The sequence below is a fragment of the Diachasmimorpha longicaudata genome, chromosome 12, assembly GCF_034640455.1.
Source record: "Diachasmimorpha longicaudata isolate KC_UGA_2023 chromosome 12, iyDiaLong2, whole genome shotgun sequence".
Taxonomy (NCBI): Eukaryota; Metazoa; Arthropoda; class Insecta; order Hymenoptera; family Braconidae; genus Diachasmimorpha; species Diachasmimorpha longicaudata.
This window is the reverse complement of record NC_087236.1, coordinates 5726516-5738567: the sequence shown is the minus strand read 5'-3', so window position 1 is coordinate 5738567 and position 12052 is coordinate 5726516. Positions and strand designations below refer to the sequence as shown.

Sequence of the window (12052 nt, the reverse complement as noted above, 5' to 3'; positions counted from 1 at the left end):
TGCGGTGACTCCCCCACCGGCGAACGTCCCCACCAGCGAGGGCTCCCCACCTCGAAGTGTTTTTTATAGTTCACCAGCACCTTCGACGAGGGAGGGGAGCACCTGAGGGGGCGAAGGATTTTTTTGGGAGTGTCGGGTAGCCATATTTTATTAATTTAGTAGCTTTTCGAGTTTTGAGGGTTTTGAGGTTGTTTACAATGACGTAATTCGTGGCGTGAGTCAGCCACATTTGGGAGGAGATTTGAGTCGTCGGGTTATCTTAATTGATTTATATCTGTGGTCAATAATTCTTTGAGTAGTTTTAGGAGTTGTTAATGTATTTGTGGGCCGGTGACCTGTCAATATTTTGATGGGAAAGGTCTGGCTTGCGACGTCATTCAAACGTCACATTTTTGGTTTTTTATTTTGGTGATTGAAAGGATTTGGATTTTATTACTGTTTTTTTTTCATTTTATTGAAGTTTTCGTGAGCTCGAGGAATCAAAAGGTTTTTAAAAAAGGGATTTAAAGGGTATTTTGCTGTGATTGACGTAACATTTATTGAAACGACATAAATTAAAAATTGGAGATTGAAAATTTAATCGGAATCTCTTCATCGAGTCGTTTTTTAATGATTTTATTGCTCTACTTTTCTGGTTCTTCATTACTATCTTATCTAGTTGTACATTCATTGATTTGTAGGATAAAAAATTGGTGAATCTTCTAGTAATGGATATTGATAATTACTCGGGAATTTACTGAGTTCAAAAGGAAGTTTCCTTTTTGCAGGGTCTCACGCAAGGATTTAAACCCCAACAAAAAAATCCTCTATTTTAATTGGTTATTATTTCCAACTCATCGTCATCATTTTTAATAACAACTCTAAATCCCACTGCCATCAACGACTTCGTCGAATCACTCAGCAATATCGCATGTCAAGTAACCATGGATACCCACAAACTGTAAACCGTTGGGTCAACATATTTTCGCCTCCTCCCACTGGAAAACTGGAAGCAGAATCAACCAGGAAGAAAAAATTCAGAAATAACAATAAAAGTACAGCTGCTGGTGGACTGGTCGTGTGCCCCGGAGATGGCAGATGTCTGCCTTGAGGCATCTGGCATCGGTTTTTCCGCGCACTTCTTTCGGGTGAGGAAGTATCAATTTTATTGAAAACTTCCGGGAACGTGCGATCACTCGGAGTAACAAGGAATCATCAATCAATCGAACTGCATTTTCTCATCAACAATTGCGGTTAATTTGCGAGGTAACAATGGCCTACAAGCAACAGCCCGTTCAGGATGAAGTGGAGCTGGAGACGATGGCAGAGGCTGAATTATCACGGCTGAAACGTCAGTACAGAATAATGGAGAATGATCGTATCACGTACTCGGAAAAAGCTCGATTACAATTGAGAAATCAGGAGAACATGATTGGAAGATTGGAGTATGAAAAAGCTGAGCTAGTTTTGGGGATTAAAATGGCCAAATCCGAGGCTAATTCCAGGAAGGACAACGAGATGGATGAGAAACTCAAGTGCCTCCTGGGGAAGAGAGCCAAGTACATCGAGATGATTAAAAATGAACGACAACAGATTGATGAACTTCAGGAGCAAATTATTAAGGTGAGCTGGAGCTAGTTCATATCGAGAGAGTGAAAGGCGTCAGGTACATTCATCACGGATCAGTGATTACGATATTATTTTGATGAGGAATTTTTTATTTCCAGTCTTTTTTTAGTTTATAAGGAGAATTTACTTAGTACGACTGTTGAGTCGTCATTGTACGGGATAAAATGTCAATGATGTTTTCTCCTGTTCAGAGGATTAATTATTATCGTTAAAAAACGTTTTCTGCGGTTGGTTAAAGATTTAGAAATATTATAGCTCTCCATCTGCAGTGAAAGGTGAATTAATATTGAGTACAAAATATATTTTGGCGGAAAATCAATAAAATTGTGTGTCCGTCAATAATTAATAAAAAATCATGTTTGAGGCTTTCCAACAACCGATTTGGATAATTTAAAACACAGAATTAAATATAAAAAATTGAATATTAGATAGAACCAGTTAATCCTGATTTTCCCAGGTGTCTAAAGAAGTTCACGAATTAAAAATGAAAATTCGGACAGACGCCCAATCAAAAGAAATATCGGAGAAGCATAATCGCATGATAACAACCCTGGAGAACAGGTTGGAAGTCGCGACCAAGCGTTTTAACGTCGTTGTGGCTGAGAATTGTCAATTGCGAGCGAAAATAGACAGTCTGCTGAAGGAGCGAGCGCAGTTCAACATCCTCTGGGCTAAAATGATAGGCCAGCTCAATACTGGAAAGTCCGTCATCAATGACCTCATCGAACAGGCTACGATAACGTTCAATCAACGTGACGAGGAGCTCAACAAGATTCACGCACTCAGAGAGCGGTAATTACCACTTTTGCCTGAAGACTGCTCTTCCCTTACGCTTAGAACGCCATTAATATCCTTGAAATTTGCATCCGCATAATGCAAACAAATTTATTCACCTTTCGCTTTTTTCTGTTACAATAAACAAAACTGTTTTGTTCCGGTTTCCGGGCAAAGAGGAGCGAGAGATTTGAAAGCCCACACCTCGGAAATGTGCGAATTACAACGAACTCTCGATAATGAGCTGAAGCTCCAGGAGTTCCTGGGGATAAAGGGACAGCACAGGGAAATGGCGGATTTGCAGGCGAAGAAGGAAGCCGAACGAGAAGCTAAACGCGAGGAGATGAAAAATAAAATTGCTTCTTACACGGAGATTTTAAATCTTGTTAAACAATTCACAGGTCAGAATTTATGGAAAAAATATTTTACGAATCTTCCAGGATTTGTTTGGTAAATAAAAATAGAAAGACACCAGTTTATCGCAGCTTGTGAATAACAATAAAATATACACGAAATGAAAAACCACTTCACTTCGTTTATTCTATTCTCTAGGCGAGGATGACATCGATAAATTAACAGCTCACTTCCTGAAGCAAGAGGAAGAAAACTTCGCCCTATTCAATTACGTGAATGAACTGAATGACGAGCTCGAGGGCTTACAAACACGTGTGGCCCAATTGAGAGACGAAATCGACGAGGCACGTGCCATCAACGTACTGCGGGGCTGCCAGCAGGCGGAGACCCTCGAGAGGATTTCAAAACAGCTGGAGGAGCAGACGGCACAGGCAGACGATGCCGAAGCCGGTCTCACTGAGGTTTGTAATATCATTGAAAAATCTGTTCTGTTCAGAGATCAATCAGCGTATTATCATTAATTTTATTGGAGAGATTTTTTTTTCTGTCATTTTCCTCTCCTCACTTCCTCTTTAGTTAATAATTTTCATTCAATTTTCTCCTTCCGGTTCTAGTGCAACGAGACCTTCGATAAACTACTCCAGGGAATTGAGACACTGTTTCATAACGTCAAGTGTGATAATTCGTCTATCTTAGATCTTCTGGGGGATAACACTCATGTGACTATGAATAATGTGATGCTGTATTTGGGGATCATTGAGAAGAGAATAGGGGAGATGTTTCAGAGAGTTCATTGGGCTGACGTTGGGACGGGGAAGACGGATGCACCGAGACTGGATGAGGAGAAAAGATCGAAATTTAAAGCTCCTTCGCTAAGCCAACTCGCTCCTACCCAGCCCTGTCCTTTGTAAGTCCTTTGATTCAGTAGTGGAGGTACCAGAAAATTTTTTAAAAATCTGTGAGTGTGACTCATCGAGATTTTAACTAATTTTTTTCTCCCACTCACTACTAAATTTATTCCTCCTCCACTTTCCCTCGATATTTATATCATTTTTCAAATAATTGACGAAAGACTCCACGTAATATTTTCTACTCAGGTTTTTTTTCAAATCTTCGAATTATAATGGCTTTTTCTCACTGTATATTTTCGTGGGTGTCTTATAAACAGATGTGTTGAAAAAGAAGAGTTCCAAGTCGTGACAGAAGGTCCCAAAGCTCCCCTGACGCGTGGGGAAGTCACCGAGAAGTTGAAAAATGTTCTCGAGGAAGATCACGCGGATATTTTGCACAACGTCTCGGGGTGTCACTTACCAGCAGCTAAAAAAATTATTCAAAGGCGATACCAATAAATTTCTAGGATGACTAACGATGAATTTCAAACATTGAATCATCATTTGTATTCCTCAAGTGGACGTGCCTGTGTTGCTTCACGCGAGACGATCCTCAGGCGCTCCCACGTTTCCTGGGAATAGCGTAAGCGAGGGAATTTTGTTGGTAAACGAAACGTTTGTTATCGTAGCAAATTGCACTAATTAATTATGGAATCGTCAATAATGAATTCGTAACTTGAAATTAATAATTAATTTATTTGTCATTTGTCGAAATGAATATTGAATGTCAATCTTTCCTACCTTTAGCTTCTTTCGTCGCTTTTTTATTCGCTGCCTTCACTATTCTCTTCAGCTCCAAAATCGTGCTCTTAATATGCACCAGTTGATTCTCAATATCACCTTTGGCGACCTCCACTGGAACTCCTTTCCGCTTACAAATCTGCTGATAGATATTCCAGCAAGAGGACCTGATCTGCGTTAATTCCAAATTTTTATCCCCAGCTGTGGATTTGATTTTCGTGACGATTCCCTCCCACTTTAGGGCGCCAGCCTTAGCACGATCGTATCTACTTTCGAGAGTCGCCAATTGATTATTCAATGTCATCAGCTTCTGTCCCTTTTCCTCCGTCAGTTTTTGCTAAAGCACCAATTCCCTTTATCATTTATTTATTATTCGACTGTTATTGAATATGTGAGAGTTTGTATTTTTATTTGTCTTCACCATTTCAGTGCTAGTCTTCGCCAGGGCATTCAGATTCTCGTCCTGATTCATCGTCAACGTTTTTCTCGCCTCCACGAGGCTCTCAAATCGATTAAAAATATCACTTATCGATTGAAATTCTCCAGTTTCACTTATAACTTTTTCTAAATAATTCTGGGCCATTTTATAATCTTTAACGTATCTCTGCATTTTGTCACGAACTCGTGTCATGTGCTCAATCTTATCCCGGAGAATTTTTATCTGTAAAAACCAGCACAACTCGATCTATTGTTCAACTGAAAATGTATGCATTTTTTAAATAAAGAAACTGAGTAAAACAAATCAAGGATATTTGTTTATCATATGCGAAGCTGACTGACTGTCATAGCGGGACAAACTAGGGAATTAATTAATGAAGAAATGAAAATGAGAAATACATCTTCTTCGCATTTTTTCTGTCGTTCCCCCTCCTCTTTAATTTTCCTATCAGCCCTCTCTCGTTTTTCCCTGTTCTCCTGAACGAACTGATCAAATTTGACGAACGATTCTCGAAACACATTCTGCTTTCTCCTCATCTCAGCCCACTGTTGATCCATGTCGTGGCGTTTGTTTTCATGCTCAACACGTTTTACCTCGAGCTCTTGTTCAGCCTGAGTCAAGTCTCTTTGGGCCTTCATCAGCTCTGCCTCGGGTCCATGTCTCGCTACGTCCCATTCCGGATATTTTCTTTAATTGTAGTTGAAATGTATAATAATGATTTTAACAATCAACACTCGTTATTACTCACGTAACTTGACGAGCTTCCAATTTTGATTGAAAATACTCAGAGATCGCCTTCTCAGGATTTTTAGTAATAACTGCCCTTTGAACCAGGCTCTTCGGTCCTTTGTTCATCTTTGGCGTCATGATTTTCTCATGGACCTCCTGCTCCGGAGTTCCTCGAGAAATATATTCTATCGATCAAACTATTAGCGTCCCTTCTCTCCCTAACCTCCAACTCCATTGATCTGCGAATTTTCCAAAAATCTTCAAATCTTCCAGAAAAAAAATTGAACTTCTCCACTGCCTCCAGTGAGTTCCAAAAACCGAAAACTAATAAATAACAACTGCGATTTTAAATAATTCGCCAAACAACTGTAAACCAAATGTCCCTAGATTCTAGAGATAATTTATTTCTAGAGATTTCGAGTCCCAGACGTTGGTATTCCTTTTTCCAGTATGGCGACCACGTTTTGCAGTGTTCACTTCAGCAGAGTAATCAACTCCTGATTTTTAACAAAAAAAACTCGTAATAGTGACATGTCATGTGATTAATAAGTGATTCCCTAAACCATTAAACATCCCTCAACAAAACCGACAAATAAAATCATTAAATTATCGAGTCTTAAATGAGCTTAAGGTGATACGTTTCTGACAGCGTGTACGCAATGGCCGATGACACCACCTCGCTGCCCAGGAGGCGTCAATTGGTAAACAAATGGCTGAAAATCACAGCATTAACCAATAATGGAGTACCTCAACTACCAACTCGAGAACAATTTTTGTAAATATGATTTAAAATTTTATTTTCTTTTGTTTGTGTCTCAATCAGAGGGAGAGAACGAGAAAGCTTTACACAGATGACTGGACCCTAGGGGATGAGGAGATTGAGGGCAAAAGGACCTTTCAGCTCGATGAGAAGATCGAGTGTGAGAGATATAACCTCAGTAACTTCACTGGTCTCTTCAGGGAAATGACTGGGGCTGAACTCAATCTGAGTTTTCTGCAGAGATATGGGCTCAGCATTCCTCTCTTATTTAAGGATAAAGCAGGACTTGGGCTCAGGGTTCCAAGTTCTAATTTTTCCATTAACGATGTCAGAACATGTGTTGGTATGTGACTTAACCTCTTTGTCTCGTTTGCGTTTTACATTTTTTCTAAAAGATTATATTTTTTATTCAATAAAAGCCACATTTGCCCTTTTCTCTGAGCAGAAAAATTATTAAAAAAAAATTAATCTCAGGTTCCAAAAGACTTCTGGACGTGATGGACGTGAACACTCAGAAGAACGAAGACATGACGATGAAGGAGTGGCAAAGATACTACGAAGATCCGAACAAGGCTCGACTCTTGAACGTAATCTCCTTAGAATTCTCCCACACAAAATTAGAAAACTACGTGCAATCGCCAACTCTGGTTCGCCAAGTGGATTGGGTGGACACTGTCTGGCCGAGACATCTGAAGGAGTCCCAGGTGGAGGCGACAAATCTCCTCGAGGACATGATGTATCCAAAGGTCCAGAAGTACTGTCTGATGTCAGTAAAAGGCTGTTACACGGATTTCCACGTGGACTTTGGGGGCACCAGTGTCTGGTACCACATTTTGAGAGGTGGAAAAATCTTCTGGTTGATTCCACCTACCGAGAAGAACTTGACACTGTACCAGGAGTGGGTTTTGAGTGGAAAACAATCTGATGTTTTCTTCGGTGACATGGTGGACCGATGTGGGAGGATTAGTTTGACTGCTGGAATGACACTGTTCATTCCAACTGGTTGGATACACGCTGTCTACACACCCCAGGACTCGCTGGTCTTCGGTGGAAATTTTCTCCACAGTTTTGGCATTGATAAGCAGCTGAAGGTGGCACAGGTCGAGGAGCAGACAAAGGTACCACAGAAATTCAGATATCCATTCTTCACTGAGATGTTGTGGTACGTTCTTGAGAGGTATGTTCATGTGCTCCTGGGGAGGAGCCATCTGGACATCTCTGAGACACAGAGGCAACATGTCACACCACCTGTTCAGACACATCAGCATCTGACGCCTTTCGAGCTTCATGGACTCAAGAGTATTGTTATGTACCTTCATTCGCTGCCCAGCACCAAGAAAAATGTTCCTGAATTAATCAGAGATCCTGTCGCTCTCATTCACGATGTGAGGTGTCTTGTGGAGCAGCACAGACATGACAGCCCTGAGGCTGCCGTCACTGGAAATCCCATTCTACCGACACCACCGCCGATGACGATTGTGGAAAGAGAGCGCATGAAGGTAGGAAGAAAGACCTACACCAAGCGCTCATCTCCAAACTCTGCCAATTCCAACGAAGTCAAGCAGGAGACGAAACCGACAGTGCCACGACGAAGACGAACGCGGTGTAAGAAGTGTGAAGCCTGCACACGACAAGACTGTGGAGAGTGTGTTTACTGTCAGGATATGGTTAAGTTTGGGGGCACTGGGAGAGCTAAGCAGACATGCGGGATGAGACAGTGTCTGAGACCGATGTTACCTGTCACTGCAGCCTGTAAAGTCTGTCAATTGGACGGCTGGGGACAGCATCCAGCCCCACTTATGGGTAAGCATCTGAATATTTATTGAAATATCTTCAAAAATATTATTAAATTATATTTTTATAAGATATTAATTTTATAAATACCAAAAAACAATAATTATCCATAAGGACTAACGTCTGTAATGAAATTTTAAACGAATTCCAGGTAAACCAACACCCGTGACACCCTCGACTCTCATGGAATGCTCAATCTGCTACGACATAGTCCACCCAACTTGCGTGGGCATAGACCCCCAGCGTCTGACAGTTAACGAGGACATTCCCAACAGCTGGGAATGTCCATCATGCTGTCAAAGTGGTAGAAACGTGGACCACCGTCCCCGTCCTCCCAAGAACCGTGTCCGAAAAATTTCCGTCTCCTCTGCGGCCTCCTCAGCCCCAACAACTGACTCGGAGCGTGCAACAACGCCCAGCAAACGAGCAAGACCCGACCCCGCAGAGGTAGAACTCAAACTCTCTGAAAATCCTCACGTCTGTGTCTTCCCCGAACCCTCAATCCTTCAAATAACCAATTAATTAATTATTTCCAGACGTGGAATGATCGTGAGGCTGCTGAAGGGGACCAAAGATCAGCTCTGAGGACCCAGTTGGCAGCCCAATTAACAGGATCAAGTAACAAATCTCTCAAGCGTCCCGTAGTGGTAGTTAGACCAGTGCAAATTCCCCCAGTTCCGTTAACAGACAAATCAGCTGTTTATAGTAAAGTAGCATTGCTAGCAGTATTCAGGTATTTGTCACCCAAGGATTTAGCAAATTGTGCTGGTGTCTGTCGTACCTGGGCAAGATATAGCATTGATCCCACCCTATGGAAGCTAATGGACATGTCCCATGCACATTTGACAGCCTCACATTTGACTGGAGTTGCTAGAAGACAACCTGAAACTCTCTGCTTGGACTGGTCGAACGTAGCTAAGAGACAATTGGCTTGGCTACTCGGTAGGCTCCCACAATTGAGAGCTCTCTCATTGAAGGGATGCACCTGGGCAGGTGTCTGTGCCCTGAGAACCTGCACTTGTCCACCATTGGTCAGTCTCGATCTTTCTCATGTATCTGGACTCAATGACTCCAGTCTCAGGGAGGTACTCAGTCCACCCACCGATTCTAGGCCTGGATTGATTGATAAAACATCGAGGCTAAAGCATCTGAAGAATTTGTCACTTGCTGGTTGTGATATCACTGATGTTGCATTGAGATATATATCCCAGCATCTGCCACATCTTGAGATACTTGATTTGAGCTCTTGTGGAAGAGTTACTGATGCTGGAGTTGCCCAGATATCCACTCCACCTGCTCAAGCAATCGCCAATCTTGTGAGTTTGAATTTATCAAATTGTCGATTGCTTACGGAGATGAGCTTGGAGCATCTGACGAGGTGCAAGGCTTTGAAGAACCTTGATCTCAGGCACACTACCCAGGTTTCCACGCAAGGAGTCATCAGGTTTGCTGCTAGAAGTATTCATAATTTACATGTGACAGATGTCAAACTTGTGGAGGAGAAGAAGGTTAAGGAGAGGGGTACGTGAGGGGAAGAGGCAAGGGAGAGGGAGGCTTGAGGCTTGAATCGTGGTAAGGGGAGAGTTTTCTTGGGGAGAATTGCAAGGATTGCGAGAGAAGGGGCTTGAATTTTTTTTACGTGTATTTAAAGGGTGAAAAAAGTGCTGTGACAGGTGAGAGAAGTCTGGGGGACGTGGAAGTTTAAGGATATTTTTTTTCTATGGAGCTGGTGAGGAGGTTAAAGGTAATACAAGGCCGCTATGTTTTACATTATTATTTGCATAAGTGAAAGTATTGAGTTGGAAAAGTATTTGGGAAATCGTATTGGAGAAGGGGGAAAATCTAACAGATCATCAATTTTTTGGGAGCGTAATCTATCTGTCTCTGAAAAAAAATCCTCACTTCTCTCTACGCGATAGCATTTTTGAAACCCTTGGAGACGGCCTCTTGATATTTTTAAAAACCGGAATGACAAGATTTAATGAAAAATGTGAGAAAGATACTTTTGTAATGCAGCATTATGGGAAATTAACATAATTAAAATTGAAATAACGTCGAATAATAATCAAGAAACGTCCATGCACGAGGTATTGTGATACGCCCTAAAGGCGATAATTATCTTTAATTTATGGTGATTCATGAAGTGAAGAAAATTATCTCACATTTTTCATTAAAAATTCGTAATTCGTTTATTACTCCGTAAAAAAAATTCAAGCAACCCAATTGTAAGATTTGAAAACTCTCCTAATCACGTCGCTATAAATTGTATTTTATCGTGTGAAATATTATAAGTTTTAGTGTCCGATTAAAATATTTTCAATTATGTGATGGAGTGAATGCGACTTTATTTTAATTGTGAAGATTGAGGGCTGCGGGATTGTACCTCGGCTTCTCAGGAGATTGATTTAATGATAAATCAAATGAAATAGAGATAAATATTCTTACGTGATAAGCAATAGAAATTATACGCTTTTGTACATCGCAATGCACAAAAAAAAAAATTCTGTTATTTATTGTATGATACATGTCACCGATGGAATTATCAATTTTTTAAATTGTCCATTATTTTCAGTGAAATTTGCAGAGGCAGCTTAGTGTGCAATTCACAGCAATCAAGCATAATATCTTTCGTGATTAATTTATCGAAGCCATTTGGGGTTGTGTTATTGATAATTTCAGATTTATGTTAAGAATAGGTTTTGTCTTCCCACTCACTCGTGGATTTCCATTTCTTTATGTCAGGGAAGAAGAGACAGAACGATTTTCAACAGATGTAGAATTGACTGGGGGGACATTGAGATATTTCTGACGAAAAAAATTTCTGCAAATTTTTTTTCAACAGAAAATAGGAAAATTAGTTGTTACGTAGACTGGAATCGTTTAGCCACTTGTTTGGTAATTGTTATAAAGAAATAATTGGAAAATCGACGAGTGTTTGACCCTTGATCTCAACGATGCGATAAATTCTCAGAATTTTATTTTCTCATGAATTAGGATATACGATAATTGGGGTCGTACGTTGAATTATGAGTGAATTCCACATGGTATAATTATTTGTAATTATTATTATTCAGAGTAATACCGATACACTGTCTGTATAAAGCAGGATAGGAGACACCAAGTCGATACGAGGGATATTTTATTTTTCAAATTTTTCATCTCAGACTCGTACGACTTCGGGAATATTTGTACATTTAGTTTTACAGATCGATACGTAGCACATATTTGAAACACTAGTGCGCTAAGTGAATAAAGGAAAAGTTGTACTGATGAGTTTTTTTTAATGATAATTACTGCGAAAAACCTGATGAATTCATTTCGTGTGAGACTTTTATTTTAGGAAATGTTTATCGGGAAGATCTGGTGGCTCTAGGTGTGTGGAAGACACAGGGGTACTTCCACCCACAATATGCCGTAGCTTCTTCCCTGTTACTACATAAACCAGTATGAAAGATCCGATCGATCTGCGGCTCTGCGTTACGGTGCCGCTAATTTGGATTTATGTTCGCATTCGCATGTTGATAAACCGTTGGAGGTCCACCGTCGACACCAACATCGTCGCTACGACTACCGATATTTTTTAGTTTTATCTGCAGTCAAGAGACTCTAGTTTACATCTGCTGACATTTTTCGAGACTACAGGCGATAAAAATCTCAGAATAGCGACCACGTGAAGTCCGAGATGGAATTCTCGATGGAAATTTAGTTAATTTTGGTTTTTAATGGAGTGGAAGCTCGTTCAAGCATAGAAACAAATTAATAAATAAAATTGGACGATTGCAGTACTGCCTTTGACACCAAACATATTAAGACTGAAATAGTTCGTTAGAATATTTAATTATTGTAACATACAACTGTGGAAATGAAGAAAGTGCAGTTCAAAGCGTTTAAACAGGAAAAAAATGATCGATACGTGGGGAGTCTCCCAGGGGTACGGCAGAGGATCATTACCGGCCATTATCC

The 12052-nt window shown here is 40.5% G+C and overlaps 3 protein-coding genes across 4 annotated transcripts; 2 read left to right on the top strand and 1 right to left on the bottom strand.

Annotated features, from left to right (window-relative positions):
* Nucleotides 1-17: 17 nt before the first annotated feature.
* Nucleotides 18-5808, bottom strand: LOC135167837 (coiled-coil domain-containing protein 42 homolog). Of its 2 annotated transcripts, none has more exons than XM_064131441.1 (5): nt 5555-5808; nt 5205-5493; nt 4789-5028; nt 4368-4704; nt 18-102 (listed from the first exon to the last, which is right to left on the bottom strand). In XM_064131441.1, exons 1-5 carry the CDS (start codon nt 5671-5673, stop codon nt 71-73), a joined length of 1017 nt encoding a protein of 338 aa, XP_063987511.1. In that variant the 5' UTR covers nt 5674-5808; the 3' UTR covers nt 18-70. The 2 variants fall into 2 exon arrangements, with proteins under 2 accessions (XP_063987511.1, XP_063987509.1); XM_064131439.1 differs by lacking the exon at nt 18-102 and adding an exon at nt 2934-4198.
* On the top strand, nt 768-4085 carry LOC135167818 (coiled-coil domain-containing protein 63). The gene is made up of 6 exons (XM_064131393.1): nt 768-1602; nt 2066-2400; nt 2560-2783; nt 2935-3197; nt 3351-3643; nt 3905-4085. Exons 1-6 carry the CDS (start codon nt 1252-1254, stop codon nt 4083-4085), a joined length of 1647 nt encoding a protein of 548 aa, XP_063987463.1. The 5' UTR covers nt 768-1251.
* A 176-nt stretch (nt 5809-5984) lies between the features above and the next one.
* On the top strand, nt 5985-11362 carry LOC135167801 (jmjC domain-containing histone demethylation protein 1-like). The gene is made up of 5 exons (XM_064131361.1): nt 5985-6236; nt 6359-6638; nt 6770-8098; nt 8241-8536; nt 8626-11362. The coding sequence occupies exons 1-5, from the start codon at nt 6195-6197 to the stop codon at nt 9616-9618; spliced, it is 2940 nt and encodes a 979-aa protein (XP_063987431.1). The 5' UTR covers nt 5985-6194; the 3' UTR covers nt 9619-11362.
* Nucleotides 11363-12052: the final 690 nt, after the last annotated feature.

Bases quoted from the DNA above. Each gene is read 5' to 3' on its own strand.
- LOC135167801 (XM_064131361.1), top strand. From the start codon at position 6,195: ATGGCCGATGACACCACCTCGCTGCCCAGGAGGCGTCAATTG. The intron at 6,639-6,769 runs GTATGTGACTTA...AATTAATCTCAG, and splicing joins CGATGTCAGAACATGTGTTG to GTTCCAAAAGACTTCTGGAC. The intron at 8,099-8,240 runs GTAAGCATCTGA...AACGAATTCCAG, and splicing joins GCATCCAGCCCCACTTATGG to GTAAACCAACACCCGTGACA.
- LOC135167837 (XM_064131439.1), bottom strand. From the start codon at position 5,673: ATGACGCCAAAGATGAACAAAGGACCGAAGAGCCTGGTTCAAAGGGCA. The intron at 4,705-4,788 runs GTGAAGACAAAT...TTGGTGCTTTAG, and splicing joins CGAAGACTAGCACTGAAATG to CAAAAACTGACGGAGGAAAA. The intron at 4,199-4,367 runs GTAGGAAAGATT...CGCTATTCCCAG, and splicing joins AGCGACGAAAGAAGCTAAAG to GAAACGTGGGAGCGCCTGAG.
- LOC135167818 (XM_064131393.1), top strand. From the start codon at position 1,252: ATGGCCTACAAGCAACAGCCCGTTCAGGATGAAGTGGAGCTGGAGACG. The intron at 1,603-2,065 runs GTGAGCTGGAGC...TGATTTTCCCAG, and splicing joins TTCAGGAGCAAATTATTAAG to GTGTCTAAAGAAGTTCACGA. The intron at 2,784-2,934 runs GTCAGAATTTAT...TCTATTCTCTAG, and splicing joins TCTTGTTAAACAATTCACAG to GCGAGGATGACATCGATAAA.